Source organism: Anguilla anguilla, chromosome 12, assembly GCF_013347855.1.
Source record: "Anguilla anguilla isolate fAngAng1 chromosome 12, fAngAng1.pri, whole genome shotgun sequence".
Lineage (NCBI taxonomy): Eukaryota > Metazoa > Chordata > Actinopteri > Anguilliformes > Anguillidae > Anguilla > Anguilla anguilla.
In genome coordinates this window covers 12,343,253-12,363,556 of record NC_049212.1, presented here as the reverse complement: position 1 = coordinate 12,363,556, position 20,304 = coordinate 12,343,253, and the positions used below count along the sequence as shown (strand labels likewise).

Here is a 20,304-nt window from a genome sequence, read left to right as displayed (position 1 = left end):
AACAAGGAAGGGAAGGATGAGAGGAAACGAGAACAATGGAACGTTTTCCCAAAAATGAGACCCCCTCTTCTACTGCAGTATAATTTTGCGGCCACATCGTTCAGGATTGATGGTTGAATCCCTCAGCACAGCCAGTCCTGCTATATTTTGACGACACCATTTTGTAACTGCATTGTGCATATATTGAAAAGTGGTATTGAAAATAAAAAATGTACTATAATTTGTATTATTTAGCTAATTATTTTCCATTACCTTAAACAAATGGGTACTTTGTCAGGTGATTAAGTCTTTTACGTTTTCTGTTAGCATTTCAAAATGGCCCCATATTGGTAATTTAATGCAAACTATCCCTTCTTTTAAACTATATTGAAAATTCTACCAGAATCCTCAAGATTATGGGGAACTTTAAGTGTCCAGCTACTACATGCAATTCATTTCATATAGTTTTACTGTAGGAATTATAGCATACCATAAATAACTGCATTTAGTATGAAATGTAATACTAGCCGCTCTTGGTGGTTCTCGTGTGCCTATTGAATTGTGACATTTGCACCGTAAATCGCCTTCCCAGATGGTTCAATTTCACTAATGCCGTTCCATTTCCTTACATGACCAACAATTAGGCTAGCTAGCCCTGCAAATTAATTATCCAACCTCTAAAGATCATGATTTTACTAGACAAGTCTAAAAGGAAGTTTAATATTTGAATAGCAGTTTGAGAATTTTCAGTTAAAATAATTAGTATTGTGAAACACTGAGAACATGCCCCCACTGACAGCTCAATTTCTTTGCTTAATAAAAATCTGGATATTGCTTACCAAATTTTAGTTTGTTCTCAAAATGCAAATGCTGACTGTACACCAGGTACCCAGTGCTATACCACGTAAATTTTATAACCAAAAATAAGCCATTCACTGTTAGCAAGGGATGGATTGTGTAACTGACTAGAAGGAATTTGAATTTCTGAGAACTGGTGTTAATGTTGTACATGGAATGCTTTGAACAAAACCACTAACTTGATCTTCACAATCAGACTCCACAGAAATGAAACCACAAGTTTTATTTATTAATTTATTTATTTTTCTTTATGCACCAGGACTCAAACAGTAAGGCTGGCTTCAGCTAGAACCAAATAGGTTTATTGCACACAAATTTAAATTATGCAAGCAAACGCAAGCCATTTTGAGTTCTGCCGACAGCCAGCCTCACGTGACAGATTGGGCCACTGGGGTTTCACACTTTTTCCACGCGACTTGTTTAATCCACTTCCTCGATGGTCGGTCCGGAGGACCCACCACCTGAAGGGGCAGCACCAGCCCCCGGAAAGCCACCAGGCATTCCACCTGGCATCCCCCCGGGCATGCCACCAGCACTCTCATACAGCTTGGTGATGATGGGGTTGCAGATCTTCTCCAGCTCCTTCTGCTGGTGCTCAAACTCCTCTTTTTCAGCAGTCTACAAAACAAAGACAACGTCAAACTTAAGATTCACGCATCGCACTTCAACGTTCAAACACAAAGCAGATGAGCTCTATATTCTGAACATTGATCAGCACTTGGATTTACTTGCATTTTATGAACAGGTTTGTTTCAAGACCTTTCCCAGACAAATGTAGAATGCAGCATGTAAAGTACCTTTAACATAACAAAAGGGAAGGCCAAAAAAAAAAAAAAACCATCCATACATACAGGTTTAAGCTGGTTTAAAAATAGTCTACCTGGTTCTTGTCCAGCCAGCTGATGACTTCGTTGCATTTCTCCAGGATCTTCTGCTTGTCCTCATCACTGATCTTGCCCTGCAGTTTCTCATCCTCCACAGTTGCCTTCATGTTGAAGGCATACGACTCCAGGCTGTTCTTAACAGAGACCTTGTCACGCTGCTGATCGTCTTCTGCCTTGTACTTCTCAGCCTCCTGGACCATACGCTCAATGTCCTCCTTGCTGAGACGACCTGATTAAGAAAGGGGTGAAAATTCCCAATTAGAAATTCAATTTGCTTAAGACATCAAGTCAAATTCCAGAATCCCCCCACCCCCCTCACAACGGCTCACCCATGTACCTTTGTCATTGGTGATGGTGATCTTGTTCTCCTTGCCAGTGCTCTTGTCGGCAGCAGAGACATTCATGATGCCGTTGGCATCAATGTCAAAAGTGACTTCAATCTGAGGAACGCCGCGGGGTGCCGGGGGAATGCCAGTCAGCTCAAACTTGCCCAGCAAGTTGTTGTCCTTGGTCATGGCTCTCTCACCTTCATAAACCTGCAGCAAGCATTATGGGTAAGGACATTTCACAAAAATGCATTTGAGGCACTGACAGCTAGAATTTACATTTGAAAAAATAAAGGCAGTAGTGTGCGTTCGCTCAGACATCCAAGGAAGGTACATAGGCCATCTTTGGTCTTGCAACCTCTGGTGGAAACTACGAATGATTTGGGAATCATCTTCATCACAGCGAACAATTCAATTTGCTCTCCCTCTCACCTGAATGAGCACACCAGGCTGGTTGTCGGAGTAGGTGGTGAAGGTCTGGGTCTGCTTCGTTGGAATGGTGGTGTTGCGCTTGATCAGGACGGTCATCACCCCGCCGGCTGTCTCAATGCCCAGGGACAGAGGAGTCACATCCAGCAGCAAGAGGTCCTGGACATTCTCAGACTTGTCACCGGACAGAATGGCAGCCTGGACAGCTGGAACGAGCAAGAGATACGATTTGTCAACAAATCAGCACACCACAATATTCGCTCAGTTTCCAGACAGCCAAGAAAGGAACTAGAATGTTCTACAATTGTTCAAGCTCTGACGGAAGCTGTGAATGGTAATTCCAATCATTATAATGCAAATAGGACAGTATGGGAGCAGATTAGGCTATGGACCATGGAATATGTTGAGACCATTACCTGCACCATAGGCTACAGCCTCATCGGGGTTGATGCTCTTGTTCAGCTCCTTGCCATTGAAGAAGTCCTGCAGCAGCTTCTGGATCTTGGGAATGCGGGTGGAGCCGCCCACCAGGACAATGTCGTGGATCTGGGCTTTGTCCAGCTTGGCGTCGCGGAGGGACTTCTCCACTGGGTCCAGTGTGCCGCGGAACAGGTCGGCGTTCAGCTCCTCGAAGCGAGCCCTGGTGATGGAGGTGTAGAAGTCGATCCCCTCGTACAGGGAGTCGATCTCGATGCTGGCCTGGGTGCTGGAGGACAGGGTGCGCTTGGCCCTTTCACAGGCGGTGCGGAGACGGCGAACAGCTCTCTTGTTGTCGCTGATGTCCTTCTTGTGCTTGCGCTTGAACTCGGCAATGAAATGGTTGACCATGCGGTTATCGAAGTCCTCTCCTCCCAGATGGGTGTCTCCAGCAGTGGACTTCACTTCAAAGATTCCATCTTCGATAGTCAGGATGGAGACATCAAAGGTGCCACCACCAAGATCAAAGATCAGGACGTTTCTTTCTGCTCCAACCTAGAACGTAAAATGCGCAGAACGCATTTTAATGTGCAGTCCAGAAACACAAGACACTGCATTTTCATTTTCGAGAAAAAAAAATCCACCTCACCAATTCTGAAGCAAAAACTCAATTCAATTATTTTTACTGCCTTGATGGAAATATCCAAATGCTTATACATTAATCTGCCAAACTGCAACACCAGTTATATTTCATGATTATGGGAAATCTGACCAAAGAAAAACCAATTACCTTTTTGTCCAAGCCATAGGCAATGGCAGCAGCAGTGGGCTCGTTTATAATTCTTAGTACATTTAGCCCAGAAATGGTCCCGGCATCCTTTGTAGCTTGCCGCTGAGAATCGTTGAAGTAAGCTGGTACAGTTACAACAGCATTGGACACGGTCTGGAAAGAGAGAAACATGTATGTTAATGCCGGGGGAATGCCAGTCAGCTCAAACTTGCCCAGCAAGTTGTTGTCCTTGGTCATGGCTGTCTCACCTTCATAAACCTGCAGCAAGCATTATGGGTAAGGACATTTCACAAAAATGCATTTGAGGCACTGACAGCTAGAATTTACATTTGAAAAAATAAAGGCAGTTGTGTGCGTTCGCTCAGACATCCAAGGAAGGTACATAGGCCATCTTTGGTCTTGCAACCTCTGGTGGAAACTACGAATGATTTGGGAATCATCTTCATCACAGCGAACAATTCAATATTTCATGATTATGGATGTAGGATGTATACACTCATTTATCTGAATCCTAGTGTTTGCTGGTGTTCAACTTACTTTTCCAAGATAGGCTTCAGCAATTTCCTTCATCTTCACCAAAACCATTGAAGAGACCTCCTCAGGGTAGAAAGACTTGGTCTCGCCTTTATAATCCACTTGCAATTTAGGCCGTCCACTGTCATTAACGACTTGGAATGGCCAGTGCTTCATGTCGGCGTGAACCACAGGATCGTCAAATCTTCTGCCAATTAATCGCTTGGCATCTGTAAAATAAATTAATTATTTTAAAAATCCAAATTTCTAAGTTATAAACTGCATTGGTGCAAAAATGCAACTGGGCTCACTCAGACATCCAAGGAAGGTACTTGAACCATCTTTGGTCCTGAGACCTCTGGTGGAAACTACGAATGACTTAGGAATCAATTTCATCACAGTGAGCAACCAGTATAACCTCAATTACTTGTTTCTACAAGTACAAATTAAAGAATTACAGGTCCACACTTCTGTCCCTAAATGCAGAGAATACTTTAAGAACCAAAAAAATGAAGTTAACGACAGTAAATTAACTTACCAAAGACCGTGTTTGTGGGGTTCATGGCAACTTGATTCTTCGCTGCATCGCCAATCAATCTCTCAGTATCAGTGAAGGCTACGTAACTGGGTGTAGTCCTGTTCCCCTGGTCGTTGGCAATGATCTCGACTTTGCCATGTTGGAAAACTCCTACGCAAGAGTAGGTCGTCCCCAGATCAATCCCAACTGCTATACCCTTAGACATGGTTACTGTGGCAAAGGAGATATAACAGTATTTGTTAGCTACAAAAACGGCCCGAAACTCAAAATAAAAAGCCCGTTCTTGAAAAATTACAGGTATTGGTCAACCATTCTCGTTAACGTTACCGCGGATTAATATGGAATAAAAGGTTACACGTGCTAAATTGCATTAAACACGCCTGGTGAGCACACAATAAAACGGACATCTTTATAAAACCACAAAAATGACCTTTTCTAAATATGGCAACATTTATCAAATTAACAAACTTTAAACCAACTGTACTTATGAAAGCTTGTCCTGCGCAACAGTCTGATCAAAGGTCACGGAAGTCGGCAAAAACTCATGACCAGCACGTGCTCTCAGATGCTTCCGCAAGTCATTTTGTTACATATGCTCAAAATATTTGGTATAAGTGTGATGCAGCGAATTGCAATTCACCTTGTATATATGTGCTTAGCAAATATGTTGGTACGATTCTGAAGAAGCTAAGCGGAAATATAGCACTTCGCGTAGAACACGCGCTATTGCCGGCTGCTACGAGCTAGCCACTGTCAAATCCTGGCCTAGTGAAAGAGAAACCAGGATAATAGTGGATGTTAGCGAATCTTGGGTGACGACGTTTACCACCTCAATTTTACCACATATGGAATTAGATTTAATGTTAAATCATCAAAATATGCTTTGCTCCTTAGCTCAAACAAAGCCAAGTAATTATCAATCTCGCTAGAAATCCTGCTAAAACGAAATCTTCGGTTTCTCCATTTCCTGTAGTGACGTTAACACAATACTGAAAGTAGCTAGTTAGAGAGTCACCCAACTTTTTGTAAGAAAATAGCCGCCCTTCTTCTGAAGTACCTGAAAATGTCAACCGTGTTAATTTGCCAAGTTACTTTTACTGGGATTCTGACTGGCGGTAACAAAGGCTTTCGTACAAAGATTAAAAAGGGCGCGTCTGTCGGCTAGATAAAGTTAGCCTATTTAAATCCCTGTCTCAATGATATTTTAAAACAAAGAACAGAAAACTGTTGTTTATTAAGCTATTGTTAGCTAGATTACAAAACTTACTTGTATGAGGTGGAGTGCTGATGGTCTTTACTTGGCTGCTTGCTGTTTCCGCGTCGCGCAGTGAAAGAGAGAGAAAAATGCGGCTGCTCGCTTAAGTATTACCCAGGGTTGCCAGGTCTTGTGAAATTCAGTCAAATGACGTCATTTCCCCGAAGGCGCGCACACACCCGACCTTACACATAACGATAAATAAAAGCCGGTTGTTAACAGTTCCATAAACAGTGTTACTCTTGGGAAATGACCAAACTTCCATCTTATCAGAAAATAGACACTTTTGAAATGCACACAATACAACAAGTATTAGTTATTCATTTTCATAAAACTATATTGTGCTGTGTTGACTCAGAAAACACGTTTCTGTTACGAATGCAGTTTGTGGGTAGAACGTGTCAGTTTGCCTCCTGCCCCACAAGTAGGCACTCTGTTACATTTGGGTTTGTTTGGATTAAACCGCTGAACTGGCAGCCCTTGCTATCGACCTCTTTTCACTATCCCGGTGGGGGTGGGGGAGGTGTTCTTATACCGGAAGTTCCAATATATCATCTTGAATAGCGCTCATTTCTGTTGTTATTTTGGATTTTTAGGAGATAAAGCTTTATGCGATATGTTTGGCTATTTAAGAGTATCCACGTTATCGTGGTATTCTGTATTCAGATGATTCACAGCATGCTGCTGATCAGCTGCTCTCCAACCTTCCAAGGTGTGCAAATGTCTCCCATGTGCATATTTTCCTTCATTGGGTTTCAGATATTGCTTATACAAAGCCCTGGTTCCAGCCTACCGGTAAAAAAGCTTTCTGAAACCGTCAGAACAGCCACTGGCTGTTCATCTGGGCATCATGTAAAGTCTGCCGCTGTATTGCCTGCCAAAGACTTACGTAAGACACAGTCCTCTTAAAAGATAATGGTTTGACACAGTTTGATGCAAATAATTTTTTGCATGCATATGTATTTTGCCACGGTGGCCCGTGCAACAGATTGTAATAAAGCAATTCTGGCTAAATCGTTATGGAAATAAATAATACATAATATAATTTAAAAAAATAAACGTTATTAAAATATGTTTATTACCAATGAACGTGCTATCAGCCGTAAACACAAACCCCGAAAATATGCAATTTATTTGTATAAAAGCATTGGACGAATAATGGGAGCATTATACATTTTAAGTCTTTAAAAAGCTATTGTTGCACGATTGTCTTTTATCCATATAGTATTTACTCGAGAGGAGTGGTCAACAGTGTAAGACCATCCTTGGCGGTCGAATTGTGAGGTTCTATTGGTTTCTCTTGGCTGTCAGTGAAAATATTTTCTGTCGTGTAATTGGTTGTATAGTTAGATGTGTTCTAGACTGTTCTCGACCATTCATTAGCGTTCTATCTCCCGTTCCACCACACTCACTCACTGCATTGTTGGTAGACGCCAAGGGAAAAGTTCCACCTGCAGGGAGAGCCGTGATACATCTTAGTTAGGTTAGTATTTGAAAGTGAGTATCCACTCAGCATAGCTTGAATCCTTCATTCTCATAAATAAGTACATAGTAGATATGGTTAGACACGAAATGGCCACACTTGTTTTCTGATGTTTGTTGACTTTATTATTCGATTTTGCTGCCACTGTTCGTCGGTTAACGAACGTTTAATATCTAGTTTAATTACTTTGATGCTCTGTAGCTAAATGCTACGAGGGTTCAATCTACTGCTGTGTTTTACATCGTCTTGGTTACACTGGTTAACTACCTTGCTCGTTCTAATATTCGCTTGCTACAATTAGCGAATGAATTTAAATAAGTAAATTAGGCAGATGCGCGTTCACATGTAGGAAAATTATCTGGAACATGCATTGACATATCTGGGACTTCATTCATCTGTGTCAGGTAGGGAGCAATGTTATGTTGAGAACGATGAGAATATACTGTACTAGTTTTTTGCCCAGACTGGCTGTTAAATATGCAAGTTTATGATCGAACCAAGACGATGCATAACCAGCGTTCAGTAGCCCTACATACATTACAGTAGTAGTCAGACATATGATGCTCCTGAGGGAGAGTAAAACATAGGTAATTACGTTTACCCTCTACACTTGAGAGCATCATTTAATTGATAGGGATTTGCTGTCATGGAACAAACTAACTGGCGACACTACACCATTCCTTGGCTAAGGGGATTAGATAAAAGGCTACCGTTAAACAATGAATTCCATGTTCTAGCAAATTCTCGAACCAGCACGTACAGAAAAGCTGCACCCTCACGCTGTGGCTAATGACGTTAGCGGTTGTCGAGTGTTATACCGGTCAACTTGGAGTTTAAGGTGGTGCTCGCGATTTTCCTCTTTATTATTCCATTAAATAATGTGTTTGAAATTAACTCACCAGGAGTATGTATTGTAGTTTGACGAAATATTTTGTTTCTGGTTAGTTTGACTGTGCTAACTAAACCTAATTTTTGAAAACGTGGTATCCATGAGCTAGTTAGGTAGGGGATCCCTTCCATTATATCGTCACATTTTGTTCTTCTAGAGTAACGTTATCAGCTGTGTTTCAGTCAATATCAGGCCAGTCTTTAATTGATTCATACGCCATCATTTGCCCCAGGGTCTAATTTTGTATATTTTTATATTTTAGAAAACATGTCAAAGGGGCCAGCTGTCGGCATCGACCTTGGGACCACCTACTCTTGTGTAGGAGTTTTCCAACATGGAAAAGTTGAGATCATTGCCAATGACCAGGGTAACAGGACCACCCCCAGTTACGTAGCATTCACTGATACTGAGCGATTGATTGGGGATGCAGCAAAGAATCAAGTTGCAATGAACCCTACAAACACGGTGTTCGGTAAGTTCAATTTCAGTCGCACAATTCATTTGTGCTCTGTAATGTCTTGAGGCTGGACTCTCCCCACTACCATTAGTACTAACTGCTTCAAAGTCCAATATGTATTTGTATTAATAATGACTTGTTGCTGGGAGATTTGCTTTCACTATCATTTTAGGGCTGAAATATTAGAGGTGTCTTGTATCAATTATAGGAGTGCTTGTTATGTAAACAAAAGTTAATCAATGAAAGCATCAATTTAATTTTTTGTATTTTAATGTTTGCCACTGCTTTACTCTTTCATTTTGCCCTTTCAGATGCTAAGAGGCTGATTGGTCGCAGGTTTGATGATGGAGTTGTTCAGTCAGATATGAAACACTGGCCATTCACGGTTATCAACGATTCTAGCCGTCCCAAAGTCCAAGTTGAATACAAAGGCGAGACAAAGACTTTTTACCCTGAAGAGATTTCATCCATGGTGCTCGTGAAAATGAAGGAGATTGCTGAGGCCTACCTTGGAAAAGTGAGCGGACTTCCAAGTTTATCCATAAGTTTATTTAATTTAATAAATGAATTTGTTTATTTTTTAAGTATCATAACCTACAACTGTCACGTAACAGTTGCTTAATTGTACAAAGTAGTTAAAGTATGTGTACGGTTGTGTGCTAGACTTAGGGACCATTCTGACTTGTCTACTGCAGACAGTTACCAATGCTGTGATCACGGTGCCCGCCTACTTCAATGACTCCCAGCGTCAGGCTACCAAAGATGCTGGAACTATCTCTGGTCTTAATGTGCTGCGTATCATCAACGAGCCAACAGCTGCTGCAATTGCATATGGCTTGGACAAAAAGGTAATTTCATTCAATTAATTTAATGCAATAATGTTTTCTGATCATCTGTATTCTTGCTGTTACTGACTGGTCTTTCTGTGGATAGCAAGTTTACCGTTAAAACACTTTATGTTCTAGGTCGGTTCAGAAAGAAACGTCCTGATCTTTGATCTCGGTGGTGGCACCTTTGACGTCTCCATCCTGACTATCGAAGATGGAATCTTTGAAGTGAAGTCCACTGCTGGAGACACCCATCTGGGAGGAGAGGACTTCGATAACCGCATGGTCAACCATTTCATCACCGAGTTCAAGCGAAAGTACAAGAAGGACATCAGCGACAACAAGAGAGCTGTTCGCCGTCTCCGCACCGCCTGTGAAAGGGCCAAGCGCACCCTGTCCTCCAGCACCCAGGCCAGCATCGAGATCGACTCCCTGTACGAGGGGATCGACTTCTACACCTCCATCACCAGGGCTCGCTTCGAGGAGCTGAACGCCGACCTGTTCCGCGGCACCCTGGACCCAGTGGAGAAGTCCCTCCGCGACGCCAAGATGGACAAAGCCCAGATCCACGACATTGTCCTGGTGGGCGGCTCCACCCGCATTCCCAAGATCCAGAAGCTGCTGCAGGACTTCTTCAATGGCAAGGAGCTGAACAAGAGCATCAACCCCGATGAGGCTGTAGCCTATGGTGCAGGTAATGGTCTCAACATATTCCATGGCCCATAGCCTAATCTGCTCCCATAAACAGTTATATTTGCATTAGGAACATTCTAGTTCCTTTCTTGGCTGTCTGGAAACTGAGCGAATATTGTGGTGTGCTGATTTGTTGACAAATCGTATCTCTTGCTCGTTCCAGCTGTCCAGGCTGCCATTCTGTCCGGTGACAAGTCTGAGAATGTCCAGGACCTCTTGCTGCTGGATGTGACTCCTCTGTCCCTGGGCATTGAGACAGCCGGCGGGGTGATGACCGTCCTGATCAAGCGCAACACCACCATTCCAACGAAGCAGACCCAGACCTTCACCACCTACTCCGACAACCAGCCTGGTGTGCTCATTCAGGTGAGAGGGAGAGCAAATTGAATTGTTCGCTGTGATGAAGATGATTCCCAAATCATTCGTAGTTTCCACCAGAGGTTGCAAGACATCCTTGGATGTCTGAGCGAACGCACACTTTTCCTTTTATATCACTGCCTTTATTTTTTCAAATGTAAATTCTAGCAGTCCAAGTGCTTCAGGAAAAATGCATTTTTGTGAAATGTCCTTACCCATAATTCTTGCTGCAGGTTTATGAAGGTGAGAGAGCCATGACCAAGGACAACAACTTGCTGGGCAAGTTTGAGCTGACTGGCATTCCCCCGGCACCCCGCGGCGTTCCTCAGATTGAAGTCACTTTTGACATTGATGCCAACGGCATCATGAATGTCTCTGCTGCCGACAAGAGCACTGGCAAGGAGAACAAGATCACCATCACCAATGACAAAGGTACAGGACTGAGCCTTTATGGGGTGGTGGGGGGTTCAAACAGTCATCCGGTTGTCTGGGAAGTTAGAATGCCTAAACAGGATCTTCTTACCTTCTGCTTAATCAGGTCGACTCAGCAAGGAGGACATCGAGCGTATGGTCCAGGAGGCTGAGAAGTACAAAGCAGAAGACGACCAACAACGTGACAAAGTCTCTGTTAAGAACAGCCTGGAGTCGTATGCCTTCAACATGAAGTCAACTGTGGAGGATGAGAAACTGCAGGGCAAGATCAGCGATGAGGACAAGCAGAAGATCCTGGACAAATGCAACGAAGTCATCAGCTGGCTGGACAAGAATCAGGTGACCATTTTATGTTCTTATTGTATTTTGTTTTAACAACGTGTTAATTAGAGGTTTTTTTTTAATGTAATTCTGAAATGTAAATCATTGATCCTACAAATAGTAGTTAAGTGTTGAGTATTCAAACCAGATGATCCGGTTGGTATTGAAATATTGAACTTTGAATGCTTTGAAATTCTGTTACTGTACTGTACAGTACTTTAAGAGTTATAGTTTATAGACAGTCTGCCAGTACAGATTAGTTTTAAGTTCAGTATTGTAGATTGTAGATTTGTTTCATTTCCTGTCATCTCTTTCTGTAGACGGCCGAAAAAGATGAGTTTGAGCACCAGCAGAAGGAGCTGGAGAAGGTGTGCAGCCCCATCATCACCAAGCTGTACCAGAGTGCTGGCGGCATGCCAGGCGGGATGCCCGACGGGATGCCCGGTGGCTTCCCAGGAGCGGGGGCGGCGCCTGGAGGAGGAGGCTCCTCTGGACCAACTATCGAGGAAGTGGATTAAGCTTCTGCATGGTCCTGCTTCTTGACGGTTTACTGCTGGCAGTCCAGTTAAAGAGTATTTTATTTAATTTCCACTGAAATGGCATGTATCGGAATACTTTCAGAAAGCTTGAATATTGAGTTATTTGATAACAATTCCTAAATTGTGTTACGTTGGTATAATATAAATTATAACGTGTCGCACTGCTAAAACCTGGGCACTTCTTCTTTGTTAAATTATTTATTCTTGTTTGTCAAGTTGTTCTGCTACAGTACTGTATTGGCCTGTCTATTTTTAAATTCATATTACTGTAAATTTGCCATGTTTTCTGGCATTTGCATTTGCACTGTTAACATGTTTTTAAAGCTACCTAATAAAGAAATGTTGTGAACATGCTCCCTTGTGTAAATTTAACTGTTCAGAGTACTTATGCACTTATTGTACATTGCTTTGGATAAAAGTGTCTGTCAATGCAATGTAACTTAATGTAAGTTTATTACACACCTGGAAACTGAGAAGTGTCCGACAGCACAAAACAGGATTTGATTGGTCGGCATTAACAGCTTTGATGCCCAAATACCAATGATTTGGTCTCCTATCCTGGAATCGCACTGCCAATGCTGGTTTTTATTTTATCGGAATTCCAGTAATTAGATCTTGTCTTCGTTTTCAGTTAATATTGCATTTTTCAAAATGGGGAACAATATTTTACAGCTCATTTCCTGTTTTCACAATTTATCATGTCATGCAGACAGTGTCCTGTCAACCCTTTCTCTGAAAAGATAGTAGCTTTTACTTGTGTGGGCTTGTTCAAGGCATATTCTAGGCTTGGCTATGACTGATAGGTGACAGGTGCTTTCTGATGGAGGTTATTTTTAACGTTTACGTGCTTTGTTTTAAGTTCCGTATTTGGCTTCTTCCAATTAGTGCTGCTGTCCCTTAGGAACCCCAGACAAATGGCAGTGACAGGTGAGTGGAACATGATACTGTGGGAGGGAGAAAGATAATGTCTTCTGGGTTGTAATTTGCACAGAACCCCTGAGAATTTAAAGTGAATCCCAATGCATTTTTTGTCCTGTCACTTTTAATGGCTCTATCCTGATATCTTTTTTTCCAATTGAAAAAGGACATGCCGTCTATGCAGTAATAGTTTTATCGTTATGTTTATGATCTGTGCGTTGTGTACTTTGCGATGAAAAGTAATGAGCATGACGACAGCAGATGGAGTCCTGTTGCGCTGCAGCCTTTAAACGCCACTTTCTCGAAGTCGCACGAGCGTTTTGAGACGAAATGAGGATTACCCGTCCCCGAAAGTATTCCCAGACTGCGACTTAACAGTCCGGTGCCCCCGTGTTAGATAAAGCACCAATTCAGCAGGCCTGTGGCTCTTTCCTCTGCACTCAACCAGACAGCTAATCACTCACAGCAACCCCCCTCCCTCATCCTCGAAATACAAAACAAACAAAAAGAAATTTAGTGGGGTGTATTTGCTCATATATAAAGTGTTACGGTGATCATCACAGATGATCATTACAGGGTCGATTGCCTACAATCCCTTCACCTCCATTCATCAGAGCATTGTCTGCTTATGACATAATGAGAGATGAAGGTCTACACTCAGCAACCGAGATCTTGAATGCACTTGTAATGTACAGGTGACATGGCGCATTTCCAAACATCCAACGTATGCAATTGTTTGTTCATGCTTTCTATGCGATTCAGTGCGCAAGGCCAAGATCACATTTCTCCCGCATTCCATTTGACCAGGCGACCAACTCTGCAATAGGGCGTCTCATGTCTCCAGCAGTCTTATTATGGGATGTTGAATGTCAGTTGACAGTCGGTAATACGAGAGGATGCATGCTTGGAAAGATTGCTTTCGAATTTGACTCTGATGGAATCTGGCACAGGCTACTTCTGGATGTGATTCAGATTGGGCGTGGACAAATGCAGTCCAAATCCAGTTTTCCCTCATTCAGATCATAATTAATCATCAAACATAAATCGTCAAAATCAACAAAATATTTTTCTCTGAGAATCAGCACGAAAGCATATAATTTTTCATTTAATTTGAGAATACAATGTAGCTCATTACCTGTATTGTTCATCTTGTACTTCTTGCTAATCTTTACCAAAGGTGTGAATAATTGGGGGGGGGGGGGGGGGCACTGTGTGTTTGAATATCTTCCTTTTATATTTATTTCACTGTTCATTACAGTGTAGAAAAGTCTGCATCATAGGAAACACAGATAAGAGTCTGGGATAATTTTATTTTCATGAAATCCTTTTTGTAATATTGCGCATGTCTTTCTCTCCAGGGCCGTCAGGAAATGAGACAATGGATGCCGTATTCAAGTACAATCTGTGAGCACTTCAAGAGGAAAGTATGTATTTATTCTTGGTTAGAAATCCAGCAGTCCAGGGAGGACATCAATGATGTAATTCCCAGGACTTGGACTTGTCGGCCAGACAAAAGGCCTGAATTTGCAAGAGGCACAAGATCTGTTTCATGTTCATTTCATGTTTATGCAATCTCATGAAGCAAATGATAAGCTTAACTGGCCATCCTGTTTTGAAACAGCTATGGCATAGTCATAGGAACCATATTGCTTCATGGCCACCATAGATATCATGATAACTCACTGAACTGATGTTTTGTTGTGTTCCTTTCTGTATTTAGGTACAGGTACACCTCAAGCATTTAGCATAACCTGCACCCCCCCAGCCCCCAAATACAATGAGCTCCCCACTACACAGGGCCGTGCACAGACATTTTGGGGGGCAGGGGCTCAATTGAAAAAAAAGGGCAACCTCCACCCCCCATGCACCATCCCCACTATTTTTATCCTGATATTGCCACACGACACCACGTTCATAATTGTTCATAATCACACACTATGTTCATAATATGGGCCCTGTTTTGGGTCTTCTGAAACATATTTCCTTAAAGTAATACGTCATTCATTTTTGGACCCAATAAACTTATCCAGACATTTTCATGTTCTACAGATAATATCCCCAACAACACTACAACAGCATCTCACACAGACATCACATACAGTTTAGTCTTCAATGTTTTTTACCTTTATTCCAGGAACAGGGATAACTAAACACAAAACACTGTCACAAAGCACATGCAATATTATAAACACATTTCCTCAATCTCTCTTTTCTTGGCATTGCACTGCAACCAGCAGATGAGCAAAATTAACTACTTGCATGTTCACCATTAACCGGACCAAAACAGCGGCATAGTATAACATTTACTGACATGCATAGTGACCTGGAAGCAGTTTTACCTATTTGGCTCACTGTGAATACAACTTATATTAAAAAGTAGACCAATGTTCTTTTTTGTCTTTGTTTACATTTTGTAAACTTCTGTTTTTTTCAAAATGAAAGCAAGTTAATGAAAGTGCACTGTTCTGACCCAGAGCACAAAATGATTAGGCTATAATTGAATGGTGATGGAGACGTTGCATTGCAAGCTGCCTACATATATTATGAGAACGTGATTCAATATCATTTAGCCATTACTTTGTGCCGTCAAAATAAATTTTATAATATTTTAAGGCAAAAAACTACAAGTGTAACTTTAAATAAGATTAGATAAGCTGTGCCACTCTGAAATGCCTGATTTGAGGATTTCATAACTTCCATCTATTTTCATGTCTTGTGTCATTTTGTTATTCTGAGTATATTTGAGAAATACAGTACAGTTACAGCAGCATGATTTAGTAACATGTTTTGTGCATCACAAGAGAGGATAAACCACTCAGCATGGCCACAAACTTGCTAATACGGTACGCATTCACTCACACACACAGGCGCGCAAGCACACACACATACACACAGACACACAGACACACACACACACACTAAACAGACTAATTTATTACATGTGTTACGTCTATAAATATAAATCTCCAATTTCCCATTGTATTTTGCCTTTCATTTAGGTGTATTTGCCCATAATACCGGTGACGCCAAATCCTATTTCCCTTTTTAAGTTCTGAGTAATCAATAACATGCAAAAGCAGGCTACTGCATTTTTTTTTTTTTTTTTTTTTTTGCATTTTTAAAATTAGCAGCGTGCCACTACCACCCATTTGAAGCAACCGGCTAAACAAACGGACTAGCCTACTGTCCGTGGCATTACTAAAGAAAAGCAAAGTGAGAGGGCAAAAGGGCAGGGGCTCAAGCCCCCCTTGAGGTCTATCTGTGCACGTGCTTGCCACTACAGTCAGGACAGCCTCTACTGCCAGACTAAAAACACGCCTGTACACACTTTAACGTGGTTTAATAAACCCCAAATGTGAACATTTACTCAGGCCTAATAATACTTGCATGTAACTTAACCTTATGCTGTTGGTTTATGTGATGACTATTATTATCATTGCAACACTCATACCTAGGTACCCCTGCTCTTTGCTTAAACCTTTTCTGATATACTTTTGTAAGTCACACTGGATAAGAGTGTGTGCTTAATGGTTACATATAATTTAGATATCAAATAATTTCCATGCATGTATTGTGTGACTGAGTATTAAACAAGGAAGTTTGTGCTGTTTAAAAAGTGAAGAGATCTGTAACAGTTTCACATATGAACACCAGAGGGTGCCTGGAGGCCAAATGATTTCAAGCTTAGGGAAAAATAAAGAACTCCACATTATTTCTCTGATTCACAAATTATTGTAATAAACTTTAACTGACAAGTTGCATTTTTGTCTGTTTTATCATCTGTTTTTTCTTTAGCTTTGAGTTTCTCTCTTTTCATTCTGGCTAAACAGATCATTTAGATTCTCAAAAAATGTCTTGATTTTCAAAAGCAATTGAAACAGCTTATGTAGCTTATTAATACATTTTTGAGTACATAGGCATGATTCTTCATACGGTAATATACAAATGTAAACACACACATGCCAGCACCCAGACAATCTACCTTTTCCAGAAATCATTATGCGACACAACACAACACAAAGTTATTTTTACCTCTGTTACTGTAGATTGTTTTTATAAAACTGAGGATGGAAATTCAGTCTATATTTAATATTCAGATTGTAAACACAGCATACACTCAGGGAATTTTAATAAGAAAGTTCTCTTTTTTAGAACGATAAAAAGGACAAAGGGGCTTAGAAAATCTGATTTGGAAATATGAGGCCTCTTTGCATCCATACACCTTAGATGGTTAATAGCAAAATTATTATTCAGAAAACACCAGATAAATAGCTCTCACATACTTTACACAACTTTAATGCTCAGTCCACAATCGGTGGCTGAAACAAATCAATATTTGCCCTTAACTTTGTAATTTAATGCAAGTGTTACTTTTTCATTGCAAAACAATTAATGAGTCAATATTTATGGACCTGGGGAGATGAACCACAGGTGAGGAGTTATGGGGGGATGAAAAGAAAAATAAAACGCTCACATGAGAAGAAAAGCAATATGCCTGCAGAAACGGTTTTGTGAAACCTGTAGAAAGAGGAGTAATGAATGGCAGTGATGATGCCAATGATGATGCCAACAAAGCATGCCATGACAGATAGGATGATGAAGGCATGGGTGGAATTCATATATGCTCGAGTTGAACTGAGATCACTGCTATAAGATCTGGCTGTAAAAATGGAAAATATTTTTATTTTTTATTTTTTGCAAATGCTTGTTCATTAAACATGTGAAACATCTTAAGTCTGGAACACTGAAGAAACAGTTTGCAAAGTCAAGCATGCTGTAGCCATACAATAACTGCATGCATAAATATGCAACTGAATGCATAAATATGGCAGATACCGTGTATGCTATGTGTTTCCAGTAGAGCATGAGCTTGCTTAAAATTTGAACAGCTTCTATTATTAATTTACGTACATAATAGAATGACTCCCAAATATTATATGGAATAACACTGCTTTAAGTTATTAATTGAAATTCAGGCAGTTGACTGAATGCCTCCAAGTTATTCAATTCAGATTGATAATTGAGCAAACAAAATGCCCTAACCTCTATAAAAATTGAAAATGGAAACCGGTCAAATTGAAAACCAAGGCAATCTCTTCTTCCGCTCATTCTAAAATCAGTTTATGCAAGAGACTGTTGCTGCATATTTGCCATCTGGCCTTAAATTTGAACCGATAAATTTAGGTAAGCAACATTTTATCTGCCTCCCACAGTATGTTATGAATACTGCAAATAAATTTGCGGTTAGTTGTGGGCTAACAGATAAGGACAAAGCGCAGCTGGAAGATTAAATAGGCTAGCCTGGGAGCAGGGCCACATATTATACATTACCAGAGCTAAGCACTTTCTGGTCTGGCATTGCTCTTTTCCCTTTCTTTGAAACCCATTTTAAACACCAGCAGTCGAAAGAAAGATTCCATACTCTATACTGCATATGCTCCCGAGTATAGTGAATTTATTAAAACCAGAAAGTAATGTTTCGAGTCTAATGGCTCTTCATCCGACAAACACCAGCCGTCAACCATAAAGTGCTCAACCCCAGTGATTGGCTAACACACACAGTAATAGTTTTCCTGGCGGGATAGGGAGAGGGATCCTTCACTAGCACAGAATATATTGGGGTAGGGAAAAGGGGTAATACAAGCAGCAGAAAGCCCAATCCTTTCATTGTTTACACACACACACACACACACAAGCACATTCAAAAGATTGTCTGCAGGCTGACAGGTCATCGCTAGCTCACTAGCAGTATGGCTAAGATGGTGGCATTTTCAGCATTGATAATTCACTACACACCTACTGCTCCTGTTCTTACCGATGCTTTCTGTATGGGTGAAGCACCTACTGAAGAGCAGTACCGCCACAGGCCCGGATGCATGTAGCTGCTTGACTGGCAGTACTGCATCCAGTAATCTGTCACCATGGAAATGATAAGGAGCACATTCCCCACTCGGGCACAGAATAGCCCTCCTCCCATGAAGCTGTACATCCTGCACGCACGCAGACTGACAGAACTGAGCGTGCTCAGAATCCGAAATGTGAAGCTGCACCTGTTGTGTGTCTGCAGACTGGCAGTCAGACGAGGGCATTCACTTGGAATCAAACGGTTATGCCCTTCAGTGTCAGCTGACTCAAACCCACACTACATCTGGCAGGATGAGATGAAATGTGTCCAATGCTTTTAGAATCCGGACGATAGTCAGCTGTGGTCAAAACACAAACCAGCATCTAAAGGTTTCAAAGTTACTTAGGACAAATTGCACAGATTATAGTTCATCCATGTAAATAGCTGAATATATTATAAGAGCAACTCAAGTTTAATACCATGCTCACTTCAAATTTGAACTTTTAAAGTCCACGTCAAAATAGCTGTCCCCTGGCCAAGCATTTTGTCTTGAGATGCATCATCACGATTTTCCATCAAGATGCTACTTTTTTGTGTCCCATGCAGCGGCCAACTTCTTCAGATAAACACTTGAGATTGTATGCTGGTTAAATGATTGTGAGAATAATAACCTACTGTAATTGACCTTCTCTAAAAGACCTGTGTGACTCCATGTCTACTAAGATACACCAGGTTCCAATGGCGCCAACATAGGCAGATTTCCGGCAACTATTAAGAGTAAAGGTGTGAAGGACAAACTGACAAAGGCCTGGCAGAACGGCAGCCAGTCAGAAGGAACCAGTCTTGTCATTTGGGAATCTGCTGAAAGAACTGAAATATTTAGAGCTTGCAGGTTTAAGTAATACTCACGATTATGTGCTTTCAATTGAGAATCCAGACTTGAATTCTCCTTAGTGGAGAGGAGGTGATGCGTTAAATTGGAGCCTCTACTGGAGCTTAAAAAGTTTATTTTATTTTATATTTTCTCACAAGTGTTTTTTTTTTTTTTTTTTTCTTTTCTGGTACAGAGAGTTGCTGGTGGAAGCTGGATCTCCTCTTCATCACTACAATGACCCATGTAAAACAACACGGTTTCATGCTTAAAATGACCCTAACCCTAACGCATATGACACACTTTTGGATGTAGATGTTCACAACAAACATTGATCTGTGGGTGTGCGAATATAAAGCAGCAAAGGGCCAAGTGGCAACACTAGAGGACTTGAGATCTGTTATTTGGACAGTAAAAAAATAAGAATACAGAAAAAAATAATAAGTACTTAAATCAATAGTTACCCATTTAAAGAATCTAATAAAAGACATCCAATGATTTCCAACAAGCCGACATTACTTCAATTTTCCTGGATTTAAAGAACGAGCATTTTGTACTCTCCATTGTTCTGTGAAAATACAAATGAAACTACAACACTTCATTTATTTGTCATTGAAATCCCACTCTGTGCTTTTGTGCAAAGTGAAGAGCTTGTCTTACAAATGGGTAAAAATTACCCCCTT

General features: G+C 41.1%; 1 protein-coding gene, 3 non-coding genes and 1 pseudogene across 4 annotated transcripts; 1 reads left to right on the top strand and 4 right to left on the bottom strand.

Moving 5' to 3' along the window:
• Window positions 1–1,045: 1,045 nt before the first annotated feature.
• Window positions 1,046–6,156, bottom strand: LOC118208953 (annotated as a pseudogene).
• LOC118210464 lies at window positions 2,357–2,453 on the bottom strand. The gene has a single exon (XR_004761861.1). It is a non-coding gene; the product is annotated as a small nucleolar RNA SNORD14 (small nucleolar RNA).
• On the bottom strand, window positions 4,041–4,137 carry LOC118210463. The gene has a single exon (XR_004761860.1). It is a non-coding gene; the product is annotated as a small nucleolar RNA SNORD14 (small nucleolar RNA).
• LOC118210462 lies at window positions 4,504–4,600 on the bottom strand. The gene has a single exon (XR_004761859.1). It is a non-coding gene; the product is annotated as a small nucleolar RNA SNORD14 (small nucleolar RNA).
• Window positions 6,157–8,623: 2,467 nt separating the features above from the next.
• On the top strand, window positions 8,624–12,341 carry LOC118208951 (heat shock cognate 70 kDa protein). The gene is made up of 8 exons (XM_035383964.1): window positions 8,624–8,833; window positions 9,130–9,335; window positions 9,514–9,666; window positions 9,784–10,339; window positions 10,502–10,704; window positions 10,929–11,127; window positions 11,234–11,466; window positions 11,769–12,341. The coding sequence occupies exons 1-8, from the start codon at window positions 8,629–8,631 to the stop codon at window positions 11,964–11,966; spliced, it is 1,953 nt and encodes a 650-aa protein (XP_035239855.1). The 5' UTR covers window positions 8,624–8,628; the 3' UTR covers window positions 11,967–12,341.
• The last annotated feature ends 7,963 nt before the right edge of the window (window positions 12,342–20,304 follow it).

What these genes read in the sequence shown, in the direction of transcription:
- LOC118208951 (XM_035383964.1), top strand. Translation starts at nt 8,629, where the DNA reads ATGTCAAAGGGGCCAGCTGTCGGCATCGACCTTGGGACCACCTACTCT. An exon ending in CTGAGGCCTACCTTGGAAAA is followed by an intron (nt 9,336 to 9,513) that starts GTGAGCGGACTT and finishes TGTCTACTGCAG; the next exon opens with ACAGTTACCAATGCTGTGAT. An exon ending in CATATGGCTTGGACAAAAAG is followed by an intron (nt 9,667 to 9,783) that starts GTAATTTCATTC and finishes TTTATGTTCTAG; the next exon opens with GTCGGTTCAGAAAGAAACGT.